Here is a 14,239-nt window from a genome sequence, read left to right as displayed (position 1 = left end):
TTCTAAAATTACTATCTCAAACACATAAAACTGTATATTAATTAAACACCCAACACCAAAAAAAGAGAAGTCATAACAGATGAAGAGTCATGGTAAATATATTAATTAAAGATGAAACAAAAGCTAAAGCATGTAATGGGAATTCCAAGTAAATTCATTAATTAAGACCAAAGAAAAGCAAAAGGATACATATAATTATCAAAGAAATTAATAAAGAACAAAAAGCAAAGGGTATCCCATACTTGAAGTAATCAATAATTGCTGGGAAAGTTGCCGAAGACTAACTGTGTATAAAGCATGAAAATGTAAACAAAGACTATGTTTTTGACCATATATTATCTCTCTGTTGAGTTCTTAAATTTAACAAAAAAAAAGTTAAGAATATTTTCATATGTTGTTTTTATTTATTATATTAATTCATTAATTAAATTAATATACTTAATGTGATACATGGCAACTTTCTAACTTTAACTTTAGAGTTTCAAAATTTCATTGACGATGTATATAAAAATAATAAGTTCACGTTACGATTTTTTGGATTGTTTTCAAAATAATATTTAATTTTGTTTTTGTATAATTCTTACTTTTTGTTTGTTTTATATCATTGGTCGAAGTATCGTAAATTCATTCAATTTTGAACATTGTATTTATGAATAAATTGACTTATCATAAATTGATAAATTTTATTTTAAATTATTTAATTTTTTATCAGGTGAGTTAAATACGTAAAACCAAAAATATAAGGAAATATAATGCTACTTTAACTTTTAGTAGATGCTTTTAACTTGAAAATGCAATGGAAGGATGGGAAAAACATGCTTAGACACTTTTCCAGCAATTTCCTGATTCCTCTCCTATCATCTTGAAGCTTTTTCTTTAACATTGTTTAGTGCCATACCCTCACACACGGCTTGCTTTTTGACATGAATTCTTACTTTTGACCTATCTCTCTTTTTTTTGGAAAAAAAATGAAAAGAAAAAGTTATCTTTAACTTCTGATGATGATCCCAAAATGTGAAAATTTTTATAATTTCTTTGACAAAGACATGAATTAGCTGTAATCTACAATAAAGAATTCCTTTATTTAATAATTTTTTATTTATTATCACATCAAGTGAGTTATACAGGAATGAGTTGCAATTCTAAGATGAATTAGTTTTGTGTCTCTACTGAGATTTGAATCTAATAAGCATATCCCAAAGAGCATAAAATAAAAGTATACATCAAATGAGAAATCAAGAAAAATATGCAAATCCTATTAACGTCTCAGGTGGGATTGGACACAGTGGCCTTAATGCTTTTCATTCTAACACGGCACATACAATTTTTCTTTTTTTTCCTTTTAATTTAATTTTGACAATTTAAGAGATTTTGCAAAGACTTGTTGGTTGACTTGAAAAGGAGATGTCTCCACTTCTCAGGTACTTCATTTAAAATGTCCCTCGACCTCAACCCCAACTCATTTTCAGTTTCACCTCCCTAGCTTGCCCTTTTTCGACTACCCTTGTTTCATAACTTCCTTTTTCTCTAGAAAATATGGGAAAGGTAGTTAAGATGTTTTTTCGAATCCTTTGCCTGCTTTTAGCACTCTTGCATTTCCACGTCCATTGTTCATTGAGTTCCCCTTCCTCTTTTCTTGATTCAGCTCATTTATGCCTCCCAGAACAAAGAGCTGCCTTGCTCGAATTCAAAAACACCATTTCTCTGGATGATTGTTGGCTAGCTTCTTCTTACCCTACGACAAATTCTTGGAATGAAAGCACGGATTGTTGTTCATGGGATGGAGTCAGTTGCCACATGGTGACGGGTCAGGTCATTGCCATCGACCTCAGTGCCAGCTGCCTTAACGGTACTCTCCCTGCAAACAGCAGCCTCTTCCACCTTCAAGGACTCCAACAACTCAACCTTGCTTTTAACGATTTCAATGGCTCTATCTCATCAGAGTTATTTAATCAATTAGTGAGTTTGACCCATCTTAATCTCTCCCATAATTCATTCTCTGACTTAATCCCATATGAAATCAGTCTCCTGTCAAAATTGGTTTCACTCGATCTTTCCAATAATGGTTTTCACAAGTTGAGATTTGATAGTCAAGGGTTTGACATGCTTGCATGCAACTTAACTGAATTAAGAAACCTTATCCTTGACTTTGTAGATATGTCTGATGTTGCACTTCCTTCCTTTTTGAACTTGACTTCATCTCTGGAACGTTTGATTCTTAGTGATTGTGAACTGCATGGGGAATTTCCAAGTGAAATTTTTCGCCTTCCATACCTCCAGCACATAGATTTAAGTTTGAATAATGAAAATCTCAGTGGTGATTTCCCTAAGACAAACTTGAGTAGTGGCCTTAAGTTGTTGGACCTTTCCTTATGCAGTTTTAGGGGGTCAATTCCTGCATCAATTGGAAATCTCACTCAAATCATCCTCCTAGATTTTTCTGGAAATGATTTTGGAGGACAGATTCCAGATGCTTTTGGAAACCTTAACAAATTAACTACTTTGAAATTTGATTCCTGCAAATTTAGTGGTCAACTTCCAACAACTATGTTCAACCTCACACAACTTAACCTACTAGATTTGTCAAATAATCGATTAGAAGGTCCCCTGCCAAGTCATGTTAGTGGGCTTCAATTGCTAGAAAGATTTTGGTTATCTAATAACCTTATAAGTGGTGGAGTACCATCTTGGCTGTTTACTTTGCCATCTTTGAAAGGGTTAGATCTCAGCTATAACAAACTCACCGGTCCAATTGACCAAATTCAGAAGCCTAATTCTCTGGAATATATTTATTTGAGTTCCAATGACATTCATGGATCAATACCGAATTCTTTTTTTGATCTTGTGAGCCTTGAAACGCTTGATCTTTCCTCAAACAACTTGAGTGGTGTCATCAAGTCAAATATGCTTGCAAAACTCAAAAATCTTACGCATCTTGATCTTTCAAAAAATAGTTTACTATCATTAAGCGCAAGTGAAAATGATGTTAACTATTCCTTCCCTCAGCTTGTTAGTGTGTCATTTTCTTCTTGTAGCATAACACAATTCCCAAGTTTCTTCCGAACATCAAATTTGGAGAGATTAGATCTTTCCAATAACAAGATTTGTGGTGGAATTTCCAAATGGGAAGCAGAAGGGTGGGAAAGCTTGCTCGAGTTGGACCTTTCTAACAACGCTTTGACCAATTTGGAGCAATTTCCAGGAATGAATCTTATAGCTCTTGACCTTCGGTCAAACTTGCTCCAAGGGCCAATTCTATCAACTTGCTTGAAAAATCAAAGTCCAAACAACTTGATGGCATTCTACGTTTCAAAGAATAAATTAACCGGAAACATCCCTCTTTTGATTTGCAATTGGAGTTCACTTTTCATTCTTGACTTGTCTAGAAATAACTTGAGCGGAACCATTCCAGAATGTTTTGGAAATCTCAGCCCTTCTCTCATGGTACTGAATTTGGAGATGAATAATTTTCAAGGCAAAATGCCTGATTCTTTTGGAGGTAGTAGCTTGCGAGTTCTTCTCCTCAATGACAATAAATTGGAAGGATTATTGTCGCGGTCTTTGGCTGATTGTAGTTCCTTGAAACTTTTGAATTTAAGGAACAACAAGTTCACTGATACCTTTCCCCATTGGTTAGCTTCACTTCCAAATCTGCAAGTTCTTCTTTTGCGAAATAATAGATTGCATGGTCCCATGCCCAATTCCTTAGCTTCATCTAACTTCTCTGCATTGCAAATAATTGATCTGTCTCATAATGAGCTCACCGGTCCCTTGCCAGCAAAATTCTTCCAAAATTTAAGAGCAATGAAAGATATACCTGAAGAGAGACCTTGGCGATTCGTGAGATACGAAACTAGAGATGTTGTTATCTTATTTAATAACTATTACTCAGTAAATGTAACAACGAAAAGATTGGAGATTGAGTTGGTGAAAACCTTTGCCATTTACACATTTATGGACTTTTCGAATAATCTATTCTGTGGACAAATTCCTGAAGAACTCGGAGAACTTATTTCGCTTCAAGGACTCAATTTGTCTAACAACAACTTGACTGGTCCTATCTCACCATCTATTGGAAATATGATAGCACTTGAATCGTTAGATCTCTCGTCAAACAGGCTTGATGGCAGAATTCCTTCTCAATTGACGAATCTGACATTCCTTGAAGTGTTAAATCTTTCACAAAATGATCTTGTTGGACCAATTCCAAAGGGGAAGCAATTTGATACTTTTGAGAATGATTCTTATAGCGGTAACTTGGGATTGTGTGGCTTCCCGTTGTCGAAGAAATGCGGCAATGAGGAGGAACCGAAACCACCGGTACCAATGCTGGAGGAAGATGAAGGTTCTGAATTGGCCTTTATTTGGAAAGTTGTAATGATGGGCTATGGATGTGGAGTGGTGTTAGGATTGAGCATGGGATACATTGTATTCACAACAGGAAGACCATGGTGGTTTGTCAGAATGGTTGAGAGAGATTGGCAAAACACTGTTACAAAGTGGATTCGCAAAAACAGGGGAGGAAGAAACTAGCACTACATCCAGATCATGCATAGGTGAGTTTTTTTGCCAAAGTAGAATTACAGCGAAGTTCTCATTGCTTTTGTAATCTACGATTGATTTTTCCTTTGTTTTTTTTTTTTCTAATTGTCAAGGTGGCTTTTGAACCGAATCCGATGGACCCTGCTTCTCTAGCATCTGGCTCAATGATTTCCCATGGCAGTGGTTTGGAGAATTCGGGTGTTCATTGAGTATCTGAATGGGTAATATGAGAATCTAAACGTTGCAATTTGCAAGACTTGAATTTAAATCCTAATCGTTGCACTTGAGTAATTAAGTAATATATAAAGTGTATGCACTCGCAGTCTTAATGGCTTCTCAATTTATTTCGTTTTATTTTTCAAATAATCCATCAAAATTCAAATATGAATTTAATTTAAAATCATGTTCTATGTCATATGTTAACTATTATAACCCACTAGTGGGATTGTTTGCTAGCTTATTATATTCTGTTATTGGGTCATATGCTAATTATTTTAACTCATTATCAAGATCGTAGAATTAGTTCTAGTGTTGATTATCGTACTTCTCAAGAATTAATGTAGCTCTTAAAACTTTACAACATAACAAAATATTTCATATCTCATTATGAATCAATATTTGATCACATGAATAAATCAAAATAAAAAAACAATCATATGCTTAACTCTATTTTCATATACAAAAAATAATGGAACAAAACATTTAATTCACTTAATGAAACATACATATAAAATAGTCTCCAAACAAGTCAAGTGTACACCCTTTCAAAACAAAAACGCACAAGTAAAATGTGTGAGATTCTATCTACTTCCCTTGGCTTCAACAGCAACTTTCTTTCTCTCAAAAACAATGAAAAAACTAATCACAATCATTTTGACATAACTGTTGAGGTATAATTCAAATCATATTGAGTCTTAATGGCTTCTCAATTTATCTTATTTTAATTTTCAAATAATCCACCTAAATCCAAATATGAATTAAATTCAAAATTATATTCTACGTCAACATCCATTATCCAAAAATAAATAATTGTGCTTGTATTATATTAAGAAAATGTTATATTTATATATGTTGTATTGGGTGTATTATCATCAACCCTATTCTAACTCACTTTTGATGGGTGGGGCTGGGTTGACATTTTCTACTCCCGTACAAACAGTGTTATACTTGGCCTTCCATTTTCAATTTGATGCAGTAACGTCACGCTTACACCATTTCTCTTATTAAATTAAATACTTAAATACATTGAAGGGCACACATTGAATGACCTATTAAAAGTCATTCAATGATAGTTTTTTTCTCAAAAGAGTGGGCGCAGTCTTCACTCTTCACTCTCGAAAGTTCTTCAATGACTCTTTGCTCAAGTTGTTAAGGGCCAATGCAGACAAAGAATTTATGGTACGATTTTAACATGTATGCAGACAAAGTCAACACTCTTCATGCCTTTCATTTCTAACACGGCACTTTGCCCATCTCGTTTGATATTTCTTCATGAATTGGCCCTCTTCATCTTCTGTCACTATTTCCCTTTTCATTGCTTCCTCTTAGTTTCAATGCTTAATAATTACATTACCATGAGTCATACAACAATAAGCATCCAAAATTATTGGATAGGTTGTGCTGATCACATGTATCAGCTTGCTGTAATAAGTAATCAAAAGTTGTCATGTGAGCATGCATGAATTCATAATAATTTTTAGTTACATGTTGCATCATAATGCATTAAATCTATAAATATATATATATATATATATATATATATATATATATATTTACGTTTTATATATTTATTATTGAGTTAAATATTTAAAAATTATATATATTTTTTTCATAGGTAAAAAAAGGGATTAACATGAAGTAAGGGTCCATGTAACAATTAATTTAAGTTTGTTGANTATAAATTATTATATATATATATATATATATATATATATATATATTTACGTTTTATATATTTATTATTGAGTTAAATATTTAAAAATTATATATTTTTTTTCATAGGCAAGAAAAGGGATTAATATGAAGTAAGGGTCCATGTAACAATTAATTTAAGTTTGTAGAGTGAAGACTGTCTGAGAGGGTTGACTTTGAATGTATGCCCTCAAATAAGAACCACAACAGTCGACATGCTTCATGTGACGTGAATTTTTTACTTTTGAGCTTAATTTCTTACTTTTAATTGTAAAAGTCATTCCAATTTCTTAAACTTGCTTTGCTGATGACCTTACTTTGTTGCAATCTACAACAAAAACTTCATATATTTATTTTTTCAATTTTGAGGCTGCATTCTCTTCTAGGAGAATTGAACAGAAAGTTTTGGATTAATTTTCTGAACAAAATGAAACTTGAAGATCGAAAATCACGCTGACAAAAACAATGACGCTGGCTGTAATGAGTTGCAATTCTAAGCCTATCCCAATATGAAATTTGGGTCTAATTAGCATATCCCAATTACTCTAAAATAAACATACCGAATGAGACTGCAAGAAAAAAATGCAAATCCTACTAAAGTCTCTAATGGGATAAAATCATGCTTTTCATTCTAACACTTTCATGTCCCCACATCTCCAGCAGTTCACTTCTCATGTCCCTCAGCCTCAACCACAACTCATTTTTAAGTTCACCTCCCTCACTTGCCCCTTTTCGACAACCCTTGTTTCATTCTTTCCTTTTTTCTCGAGAAAATATGGGAAGGGTATTTAGGTGTTGCTCCTAATCCTTTGCCTACTTTTAGGGCTCTTGCATTTTCAGGTCTATTGTTCATTGAGTACCCCTTCCTCTTTTCTTGATTCAGCTCATTTATGCCTCCCAGAACAGAGAGCTGCCTTACTCGAATTCAAAAACACCATTTCTCTGGATGATTATTGTGATGATTACCCAAGGACAAATTCTTGGAATGAAAGCATGGATTGCTGTTCATGGGATGGAGTCAGTTGCCACGTGGTGACTGGTCATGTCATTGGCATCAACCTCAGTACCAGCTGCCTTTATGGCACTCTCCATGATAACAGTAGTCTCTTCCACCTTCAAGGACTCCAACGACTCGACCTCAATTTCAACAAACTTGATGGCTCTCTTCTTGAAAACAGCAGCCTCTTCCACCTTCAAGGACTCCAATGACTCAACCTTGCTCACAACAATTTCAATGGCTCTATCTCATCGAAGTTATTTAATCAGTTAGTGAGTTTGACTCATCTTAATCTCTCTTCTAATTCATTCTCTGGCTTAATCCCCTATGAAATTAGTCTCATATCAAAATTGGTTTCACTCGATCTTTCCACGAATGCTTATTCTTCCAGCTTGAGATTTGATAGCCAAGGTTTCAACATGCTTGCACAAAACTTAACCAATTTAAGAAACCTTACCCTTAACTTTGTAGATATGTCTGATGTTGCACTTCCTTCCTTTCTGAACTTGACTTCATCTCTGGAACGTTTGAGTCTCAGAGACTGTCAACTACAAGGGGAATTTCCAAGTGAAGTATTTTGCCTTCCATACCTCCAGCACATAGATTTAGGTTCGAATCAAAATGTCACAGGTTATCTCCCAAAGACAAACTTGAGTAGTGGCCTTAAGTTGTTGGACCTTACCTCTTGCCGTTTTAAAGGGCCAATTCCTGCATCATTGTGCAATCTCACTCAACTCATCTTCCTAGATTTTTCTTATAATGATTTTGGAGGACAAATTCCAGATGCTTTTCGAAACCTTAATAAATTGACTTTTTTGTTATTTTCTTCCTCTAGTTTTAGTGGTCAACTTCCAACAACTATGTTCAACCTCACACAACTTACCAAACTAGATTTATCATATAATCGATTAGAAGGTCCCCTGCCAAATCATGTTAGTGAGCTTCTATTGCTAGAAGAAGTGTGGTTATCTAATAACCTCTTAAGTGGTGGAGTACCATCTTGGCCGTTTACTTTGCCATCTTTGCAAGATTTACGTCTCAGCTATAACAAACTCATCGGTCCAATTGACCAAATTCAGACCCCTAATTCTGTCCATTATATCGATTTGAGTTTTAACGACATTCATGGTCCAATACCCAGTTCTTTTTTTGATCTTATGAACCTTGAAGAGCTTGATCTTTCATCAAACAACTTGATTGGTGTCATCAAGTCAAACATGCTTGCAAAACTCAAAAATCTTATGTACCTGGATCTTTCAAATAATATTTTACTATCGTTAAGCTCAAGCGGCGATGGTGAGAACTACTCCTTCCCTCAGCTTGTTAAAGTGTCATTCTCTTCTTGTAACATAAGACAGTTCCCAAGTTTCTTTCGAACATCAAACTTGAAGGATTTAGATCTTTCCAATAACAAGATTCGTGGTGGAATTTCCAAATGGGAAGCAGAAGGGTGGGAACGATTGATCAAATTGAACCTTTCTTACAACTTTCTGACCACTTTGGAGCAATTTCCTGGAAAGAACCTTCAAGTTCTTGACCTTCAGTCCAACTTGCTTCGAGGCCCAATTCTGTCAATTTGGTTGAATCTTCAAAATCCAAATCCACCACCGTCTTTTACGGAATTCTTAATTTCAAAAAATAACTTGACTGGAAATATCTTTCCTTTGATTTGTAATTGGAGTTTGCTCACAAGACTTGATTTGTCAAGAAATAACTTGGATGGAGCGATTCCAGAATGTCTTGGACATTTCAGCTATCTCCGGTATATGAATTTGGAGATGAATAAGTTTTATGGCAAAATCCCTGATCTTTTTACAGATAATAGGTTGAGTTATCTGCTCCTCAATGACAATCAATTGGAAGGATTACTACCGCTATCTTTGGCTAATTGTAGCATCTTGGTACTTTTGAATTTAAGGAACAACAAGCTCAATGATACCTTTCCCTATTGGTTAGCTTCACTTCCAATGCTGCAAGTTCTTCTTCTACGAAATAATAGCTTGCATAGTCCCATGCCCAATTCCATAGCTTCATCAAACTTCTCCACATTGCGAGTACTTGATCTCTCTCATAATGAGCTCACTGGTCCCTTGCCAACTCTGTTCGTTTCCTCTGTGACTGCAAATTAAGGTGCCATGAAATGTAAGTTGTGGAAAGAGTGATGGTACTAATCCTGGGTCCTTTTATTTTCACACAGACAATAAATTGGAAAAAAAAAATAGCTTAATTTGATAAAGAAATATGACTTGGTTTTTTGTCAATGAATGATAATTTTAAGATTTAACTTTGTTCTAATGGATGAATAAGCACTAGTTCAGTAACTTTTCAGGCAAGCTCAAGTTGTCAATAGTGGTTTATTTGAATCCTTATATAAGTCTTAACAATCATCTTTACACAAGATGTGGATTTACTAATTTTTCATGTTTAAATCATGTAATCTTTAAAAACTCAAACTCAAGTTGTTATTAGTTTTCAAATCCAACTCAAATGTGGGTCCAGTAAATTTTTAAGTCTAAACCATGTGACTTTCAAAATATTAGTAGATTTTAGGTTTAACCCACGTGACTTTCAAAAGGGTAAGTTTAAGTTGTTAATAATGATTGACTTGAAAGTCTTAACAATTACGAATTACATTCACAGTAAATGTGGCACACATTATAATCACAATCAATGCTCATTCCACAAGATCAAGATTTCACAGCGTAATGTGAAAATCCATATCAAGTTGACACATGCTTTGATACTATTTATAATAATCTAAGTCTAAGCATTGATTCGGTAACTTTTTAGGTCTAAATCACATGAAAAGCTCAAGCTTCAGTTATTAGTAGTAATTTACTCCGATCGTTATATAAATTTTAACAATCACATTTACATCAAATGTAAAATGAGATATTGCAAATTTAATTATATCGAATAACTTTGATTAAAAATATTTTTATTATAAATATAATAATATTTATCTCATTTGAAAATAAACTATTTAATATTGTAGCTAAAAAAAAAACTATTTAATATTGTAGCTGGAAAGGGACACAAATCAAGATGGTGTTAACTATGATCTAATGCATGCAGGAGCAATAGGAAAGCATTGCAAAATGAAGTTCTGACCAATTTTTCCCTCAATTGATATTCTAAAGTATGCTTCGACAGTAATTTCAAGCAATAGGTACCTTTTTGGAACAGCCAGAAGAAAAAAAACAGAATACCAGCTATGGAACAGTAAGTAGTTCATACCTTGTTCTCGAAAGGAACAGTTCCATTGCACATCCCCAGAAAAAAAAAAATTGGCTTTTCTGTGATGTGAACTAAACAAAATGGTTGATGCTTACCTATCTTGTCCATTTTACATTTCTTTTTAAAAGTAACTTTAAATTTGATAAAAGTAACCTTATCATAGAATGATAAAATTATTTAGTGCTGTCATCACTTTTCCATTAATTCTTAATTGGTCCTCCATGGTTTCATATATGCTGCTATAATATTATCAATTGTAAGGATTTTCATGACGAGATCCCATGGGTCTTGATGATGCACGAGCTAGAATTATATGCCAACAGAAGTCTTTAGCAATTCTATACAGGATTCAGATGGTATAATAGTTTTAATATTAATAAATTCACTTTTCGAAAAAAAAAAACTCTTGAGAGAAAAAAGAAAAAAAATTATTGATTTTTATTCTCATTATTCTTACTTTTTTTTTTCTAAAATTACTTTCTCAAGCACATAAAACTATATATACATGAAATGCACCAATATAATCACTTATAATAGTAATGGAGGTCCCTTCATTATTTTAACACCCAACACCTAAAAAAGACAAGTCATAACAGAAGAAGAGTCATGGTAAATATATTAATGAAAGATCAAAGAAAAGCTAAAGCATGTAATGGGAATTCCAAGTAAATTAATTAATTAAGACCAAAGAAAAGCAAAAAGACACTTATAATTATCAAAGAAATTAATAAAGAACAAAAAGCAAAAGGATATCCCATACTTGAAGTAATCAATAATTGCTGGGAAAGTTGCCGAAGACGACTGTGTGTAAAGCATGAAAATATAAACAAAGACAATCTTTTTGACTGTTGAGTTCGTAAATTGATTCAATTTTAAACATTATATTTATGAATAAATTGATTTACCATAAATTGATAAATTTTATTTTTAAATTATTTAATTATTTATCAGGTGAATAAATACGTAAAAACAAAAATATAAGAAAAAACAATGCTACTCTAACTTTTAGTAGGTGCGTTTAACTTGAAAATGCAATGGAATGATGGGAAAAACATGCTTAGACACTTTTCTAGCAATTTCCTGATTCTTCTCCTTCTATCATCTTGAAGTTTTTCCTTTAACATTGTTAAGTGTCATACCATCACAAACGGCTTACTTTTGACATGAATTCTTACTTTTGACCTATCTCTCTTTTTTTTGAAAAAAAATAAAAAAAAAAAGCTATCTTTAATTTCTGATGATGATCCCAAAATGTGAAAATCTTTATAATTTCTTAAAATTACTTTGACGAAGACTTGAATTAGTTGTAATCTATAATAAAGAATTTTTTTATTTAATAATTTTTTATTTCTATTATCACATCAAGTGAGTTAAACAGTAATGAGTTGCAATTCTATGAATTAGTTTTGTGTCTCTACTGAGATTTGGATCTAATAAGCATATCCCAATAAGCCTAAAATAAAAGTAGACATCAAATTAGAAATCAAGAAAAATATGCAAATCCTACTAACGTCTCAAATGGGATTGGATACAGTGGCCTTAATGCTTTTCATTCTAACACAGCACATACACTTTTCCTTTTTTTTTCCATTAATTTAATTTTGACAATTTAAGAGATTTTGCAAAGACTTGTTGGTGGACTTGAAAAGGGATGTCTCCACTTCTCAGGTACTTCATTTATAATGTCCCTCGACCTCAGCCCCAACTCATTTTCAGTTTCACCTCCCTAGCTTGCCCTTTTTCGACTACCCTTGTTTCATAACTTCCTTTTTCTCGAGAAAATATGGGAAAGGTAGTTAGGATGTTGTATCGAATCCTTTTCCTGCTTTTAGCGTTCTTGCATTTCCAGGTCCATTGTTCATTGACTTCCTCTTCCTCTTTTTTTCATTCAGCTTATTCGTGCCTCCCAGAACAGAGAGCTGCCTTGCTCGAATTCAAAAACACCATTTCTCTAGATGATTGTTGGGTACCTTCTTCTTACCCTACAACAAATTCTTGGAATGAAAGCACGGATTGTTGTTCATGGGATGGAGTCAGTTGCCACATGGTGACGGGTCATGTCATTGGAATCGACCTCAGTGCCAGCTGCCTTAACGGTACTCTCCCTGCAAACAACAGCCTCTTCCACCTTCAAAGACTTCAATGGCTCGACCTCAGTGCCAACAACCTTCATGGCTCTCTTCTTGAAATCAGCAGCCTCTTCCACCTTCAAGGACTTCAACGACTCAACCTTGCTCACAACTATTTCAATGGCTCTATCTCATCAGAGTTATTTAATCAATTAGTGAGTTTGACCCATCTTAATCTCTCCTGTAATTCATTCTCTGACTTAATCCCATATGAAATCAGTCTCCTGTCAAAATTGGTTTCACTCGATCTTTCAAGGAATGGTTATCCCAGCTTGAGATTTGATAGTCAAGGTTTTGACATGCTTGCACGCAACTTAACTGAATTAAGAAACCTTATCCTTGACTTTGTAGATATGTCTGATGTTGCACTTCCTTCCTTTATGAACTTGACTTCATCTCTGGAACATTTGAGTCTTAATTATTGTCAGCTAGATGGAGAACTTTCAAGTGAAGTTTTTAGCCTTCCATACCTCCAGCACATAGATTTAGGTTGGAATCAAAATCTCACAGGTTATCTCCCTAAGACAAACTTGAGTAATGCCCTTAAGTTGTTGGACCTTTCCTTTTGCAGTTTTAGAGGGTCAATTCCCGCATCATTTGGAAATCTCACTCAAATCATCTTCCTAGATTTTACAAGAAATGATTTTGGAGGACAGATTCCTGATGCTTTTGGAAATCTTAATAAATTGACTTTTTTGTCATTTGATTCCTGTAATTTTAGTGGTCAACTTCCATCAACTATGTTCAACCTCACACATCTTACCCATCTAGATTTGTCATATAATCGATTAGAAGGTTCCCTGCCAAATCATGTTAGTGAGCTTCAATTGCTTGGAGATATTAGCATATCCAATAACCTTATAAGTGGTGGAGTACCATCTTGGCTGTTTACTTTGCCATCTTTGGGAAGGTTAGATCTCAGCCATAACAAGCTCACCGGTCCAATTGACCAAATTCAGAAGCCTAATTCTCTTGAATATATTGATTTGAGTTCTAATGGCATTCATGGATCAATATCGAATTCTTTTTTTGATCTTGTGAGCCTTGAAACGCTTGATCTTTCCTCAAACAAGTTGAGTGGTGTCATCAAGTCAAATATGCTTGCAAAACTCAAAAATCTTACGGATCTTCATCTTTCAAATAATAGTTTACTATCATTAAGCACAAGCGGCAATGATGTTAACTATTCCTTCCCTCAACTTGTTAAAGTGTCATTTTCTTCTTGTAGCATAAGACAGTTCCCAAGTTTCTTTCGAACATCAAATTTGAATATTTTAGATCTTTCCAATAACAAGATTTATGGTGGAATTTCCAAATGGGAAGCAGAAGGGTGGGAAAGCTTGCTCGAGTTGTACCTTTCTAACAACTCTTTGACCAATTTGGAGCAATTTCCAGGAATGAATCTTGAAGTTCTTGACCTTCG

The 14,239-nt window shown here is 33.9% G+C and overlaps 4 protein-coding genes across 4 annotated transcripts in view; all 4 read left to right on the top strand.

The window, feature by feature from the left end:
* The window catches only part of LOC108662748 (receptor like protein 30-like), a 14,152-nt gene continuing 1,449 nt past the window's right edge, over positions 1,537–14,239 (top strand). The window contains exon 1 of the mRNA XM_018124286.1: positions 1,537–4,556. Within this exon, the coding sequence (XP_017979775.1) occupies positions 1,537–4,533 (2,997 nt within the window). The 3' untranslated portion in view covers positions 4,534–4,556. The remainder of the gene's footprint in view (positions 4,557–14,239) is intronic.
* LOC108662747 (receptor like protein 30-like) lies at positions 6,919–7,662 on the top strand. The gene is made up of 2 exons (XM_018124285.1): positions 6,919–6,930; positions 7,294–7,662. Exons 1-2 carry the CDS (start codon positions 6,919–6,921, stop codon positions 7,660–7,662), a joined length of 381 nt encoding a protein of 126 aa, XP_017979774.1.
* On the top strand, positions 7,924–9,579 carry LOC18507169 (receptor-like protein 12). Its single transcript, XM_007099550.2, has one exon. The coding sequence runs from the start codon at positions 7,924–7,926 to the stop codon at positions 9,577–9,579; it is 1,656 nt and encodes a 551-aa protein (XP_007099612.2).
* LOC18594229 (receptor like protein 30) overlaps positions 12,400–14,239 on the top strand; it is an 18,086-nt gene continuing 16,246 nt past the window's right edge. Inside the window, exon 1 of the mRNA XM_018124587.1 lies at positions 12,400–13,932. Coding sequence (XP_017980076.1) covers positions 12,471–13,932 — 1,462 coding nt within the window. The 5' untranslated portion in view covers positions 12,400–12,470. The remainder of the gene's footprint in view (positions 13,933–14,239) is intronic.

The sequence above is a fragment of the Theobroma cacao genome, chromosome 7, assembly GCF_000208745.1.
Source record: "Theobroma cacao cultivar B97-61/B2 chromosome 7, Criollo_cocoa_genome_V2, whole genome shotgun sequence".
Classification (NCBI taxonomy): Eukaryota; Viridiplantae; Streptophyta; class Magnoliopsida; order Malvales; family Malvaceae; genus Theobroma; species Theobroma cacao.
This window is presented reverse-complemented; position numbering and strand designations above follow the sequence as displayed.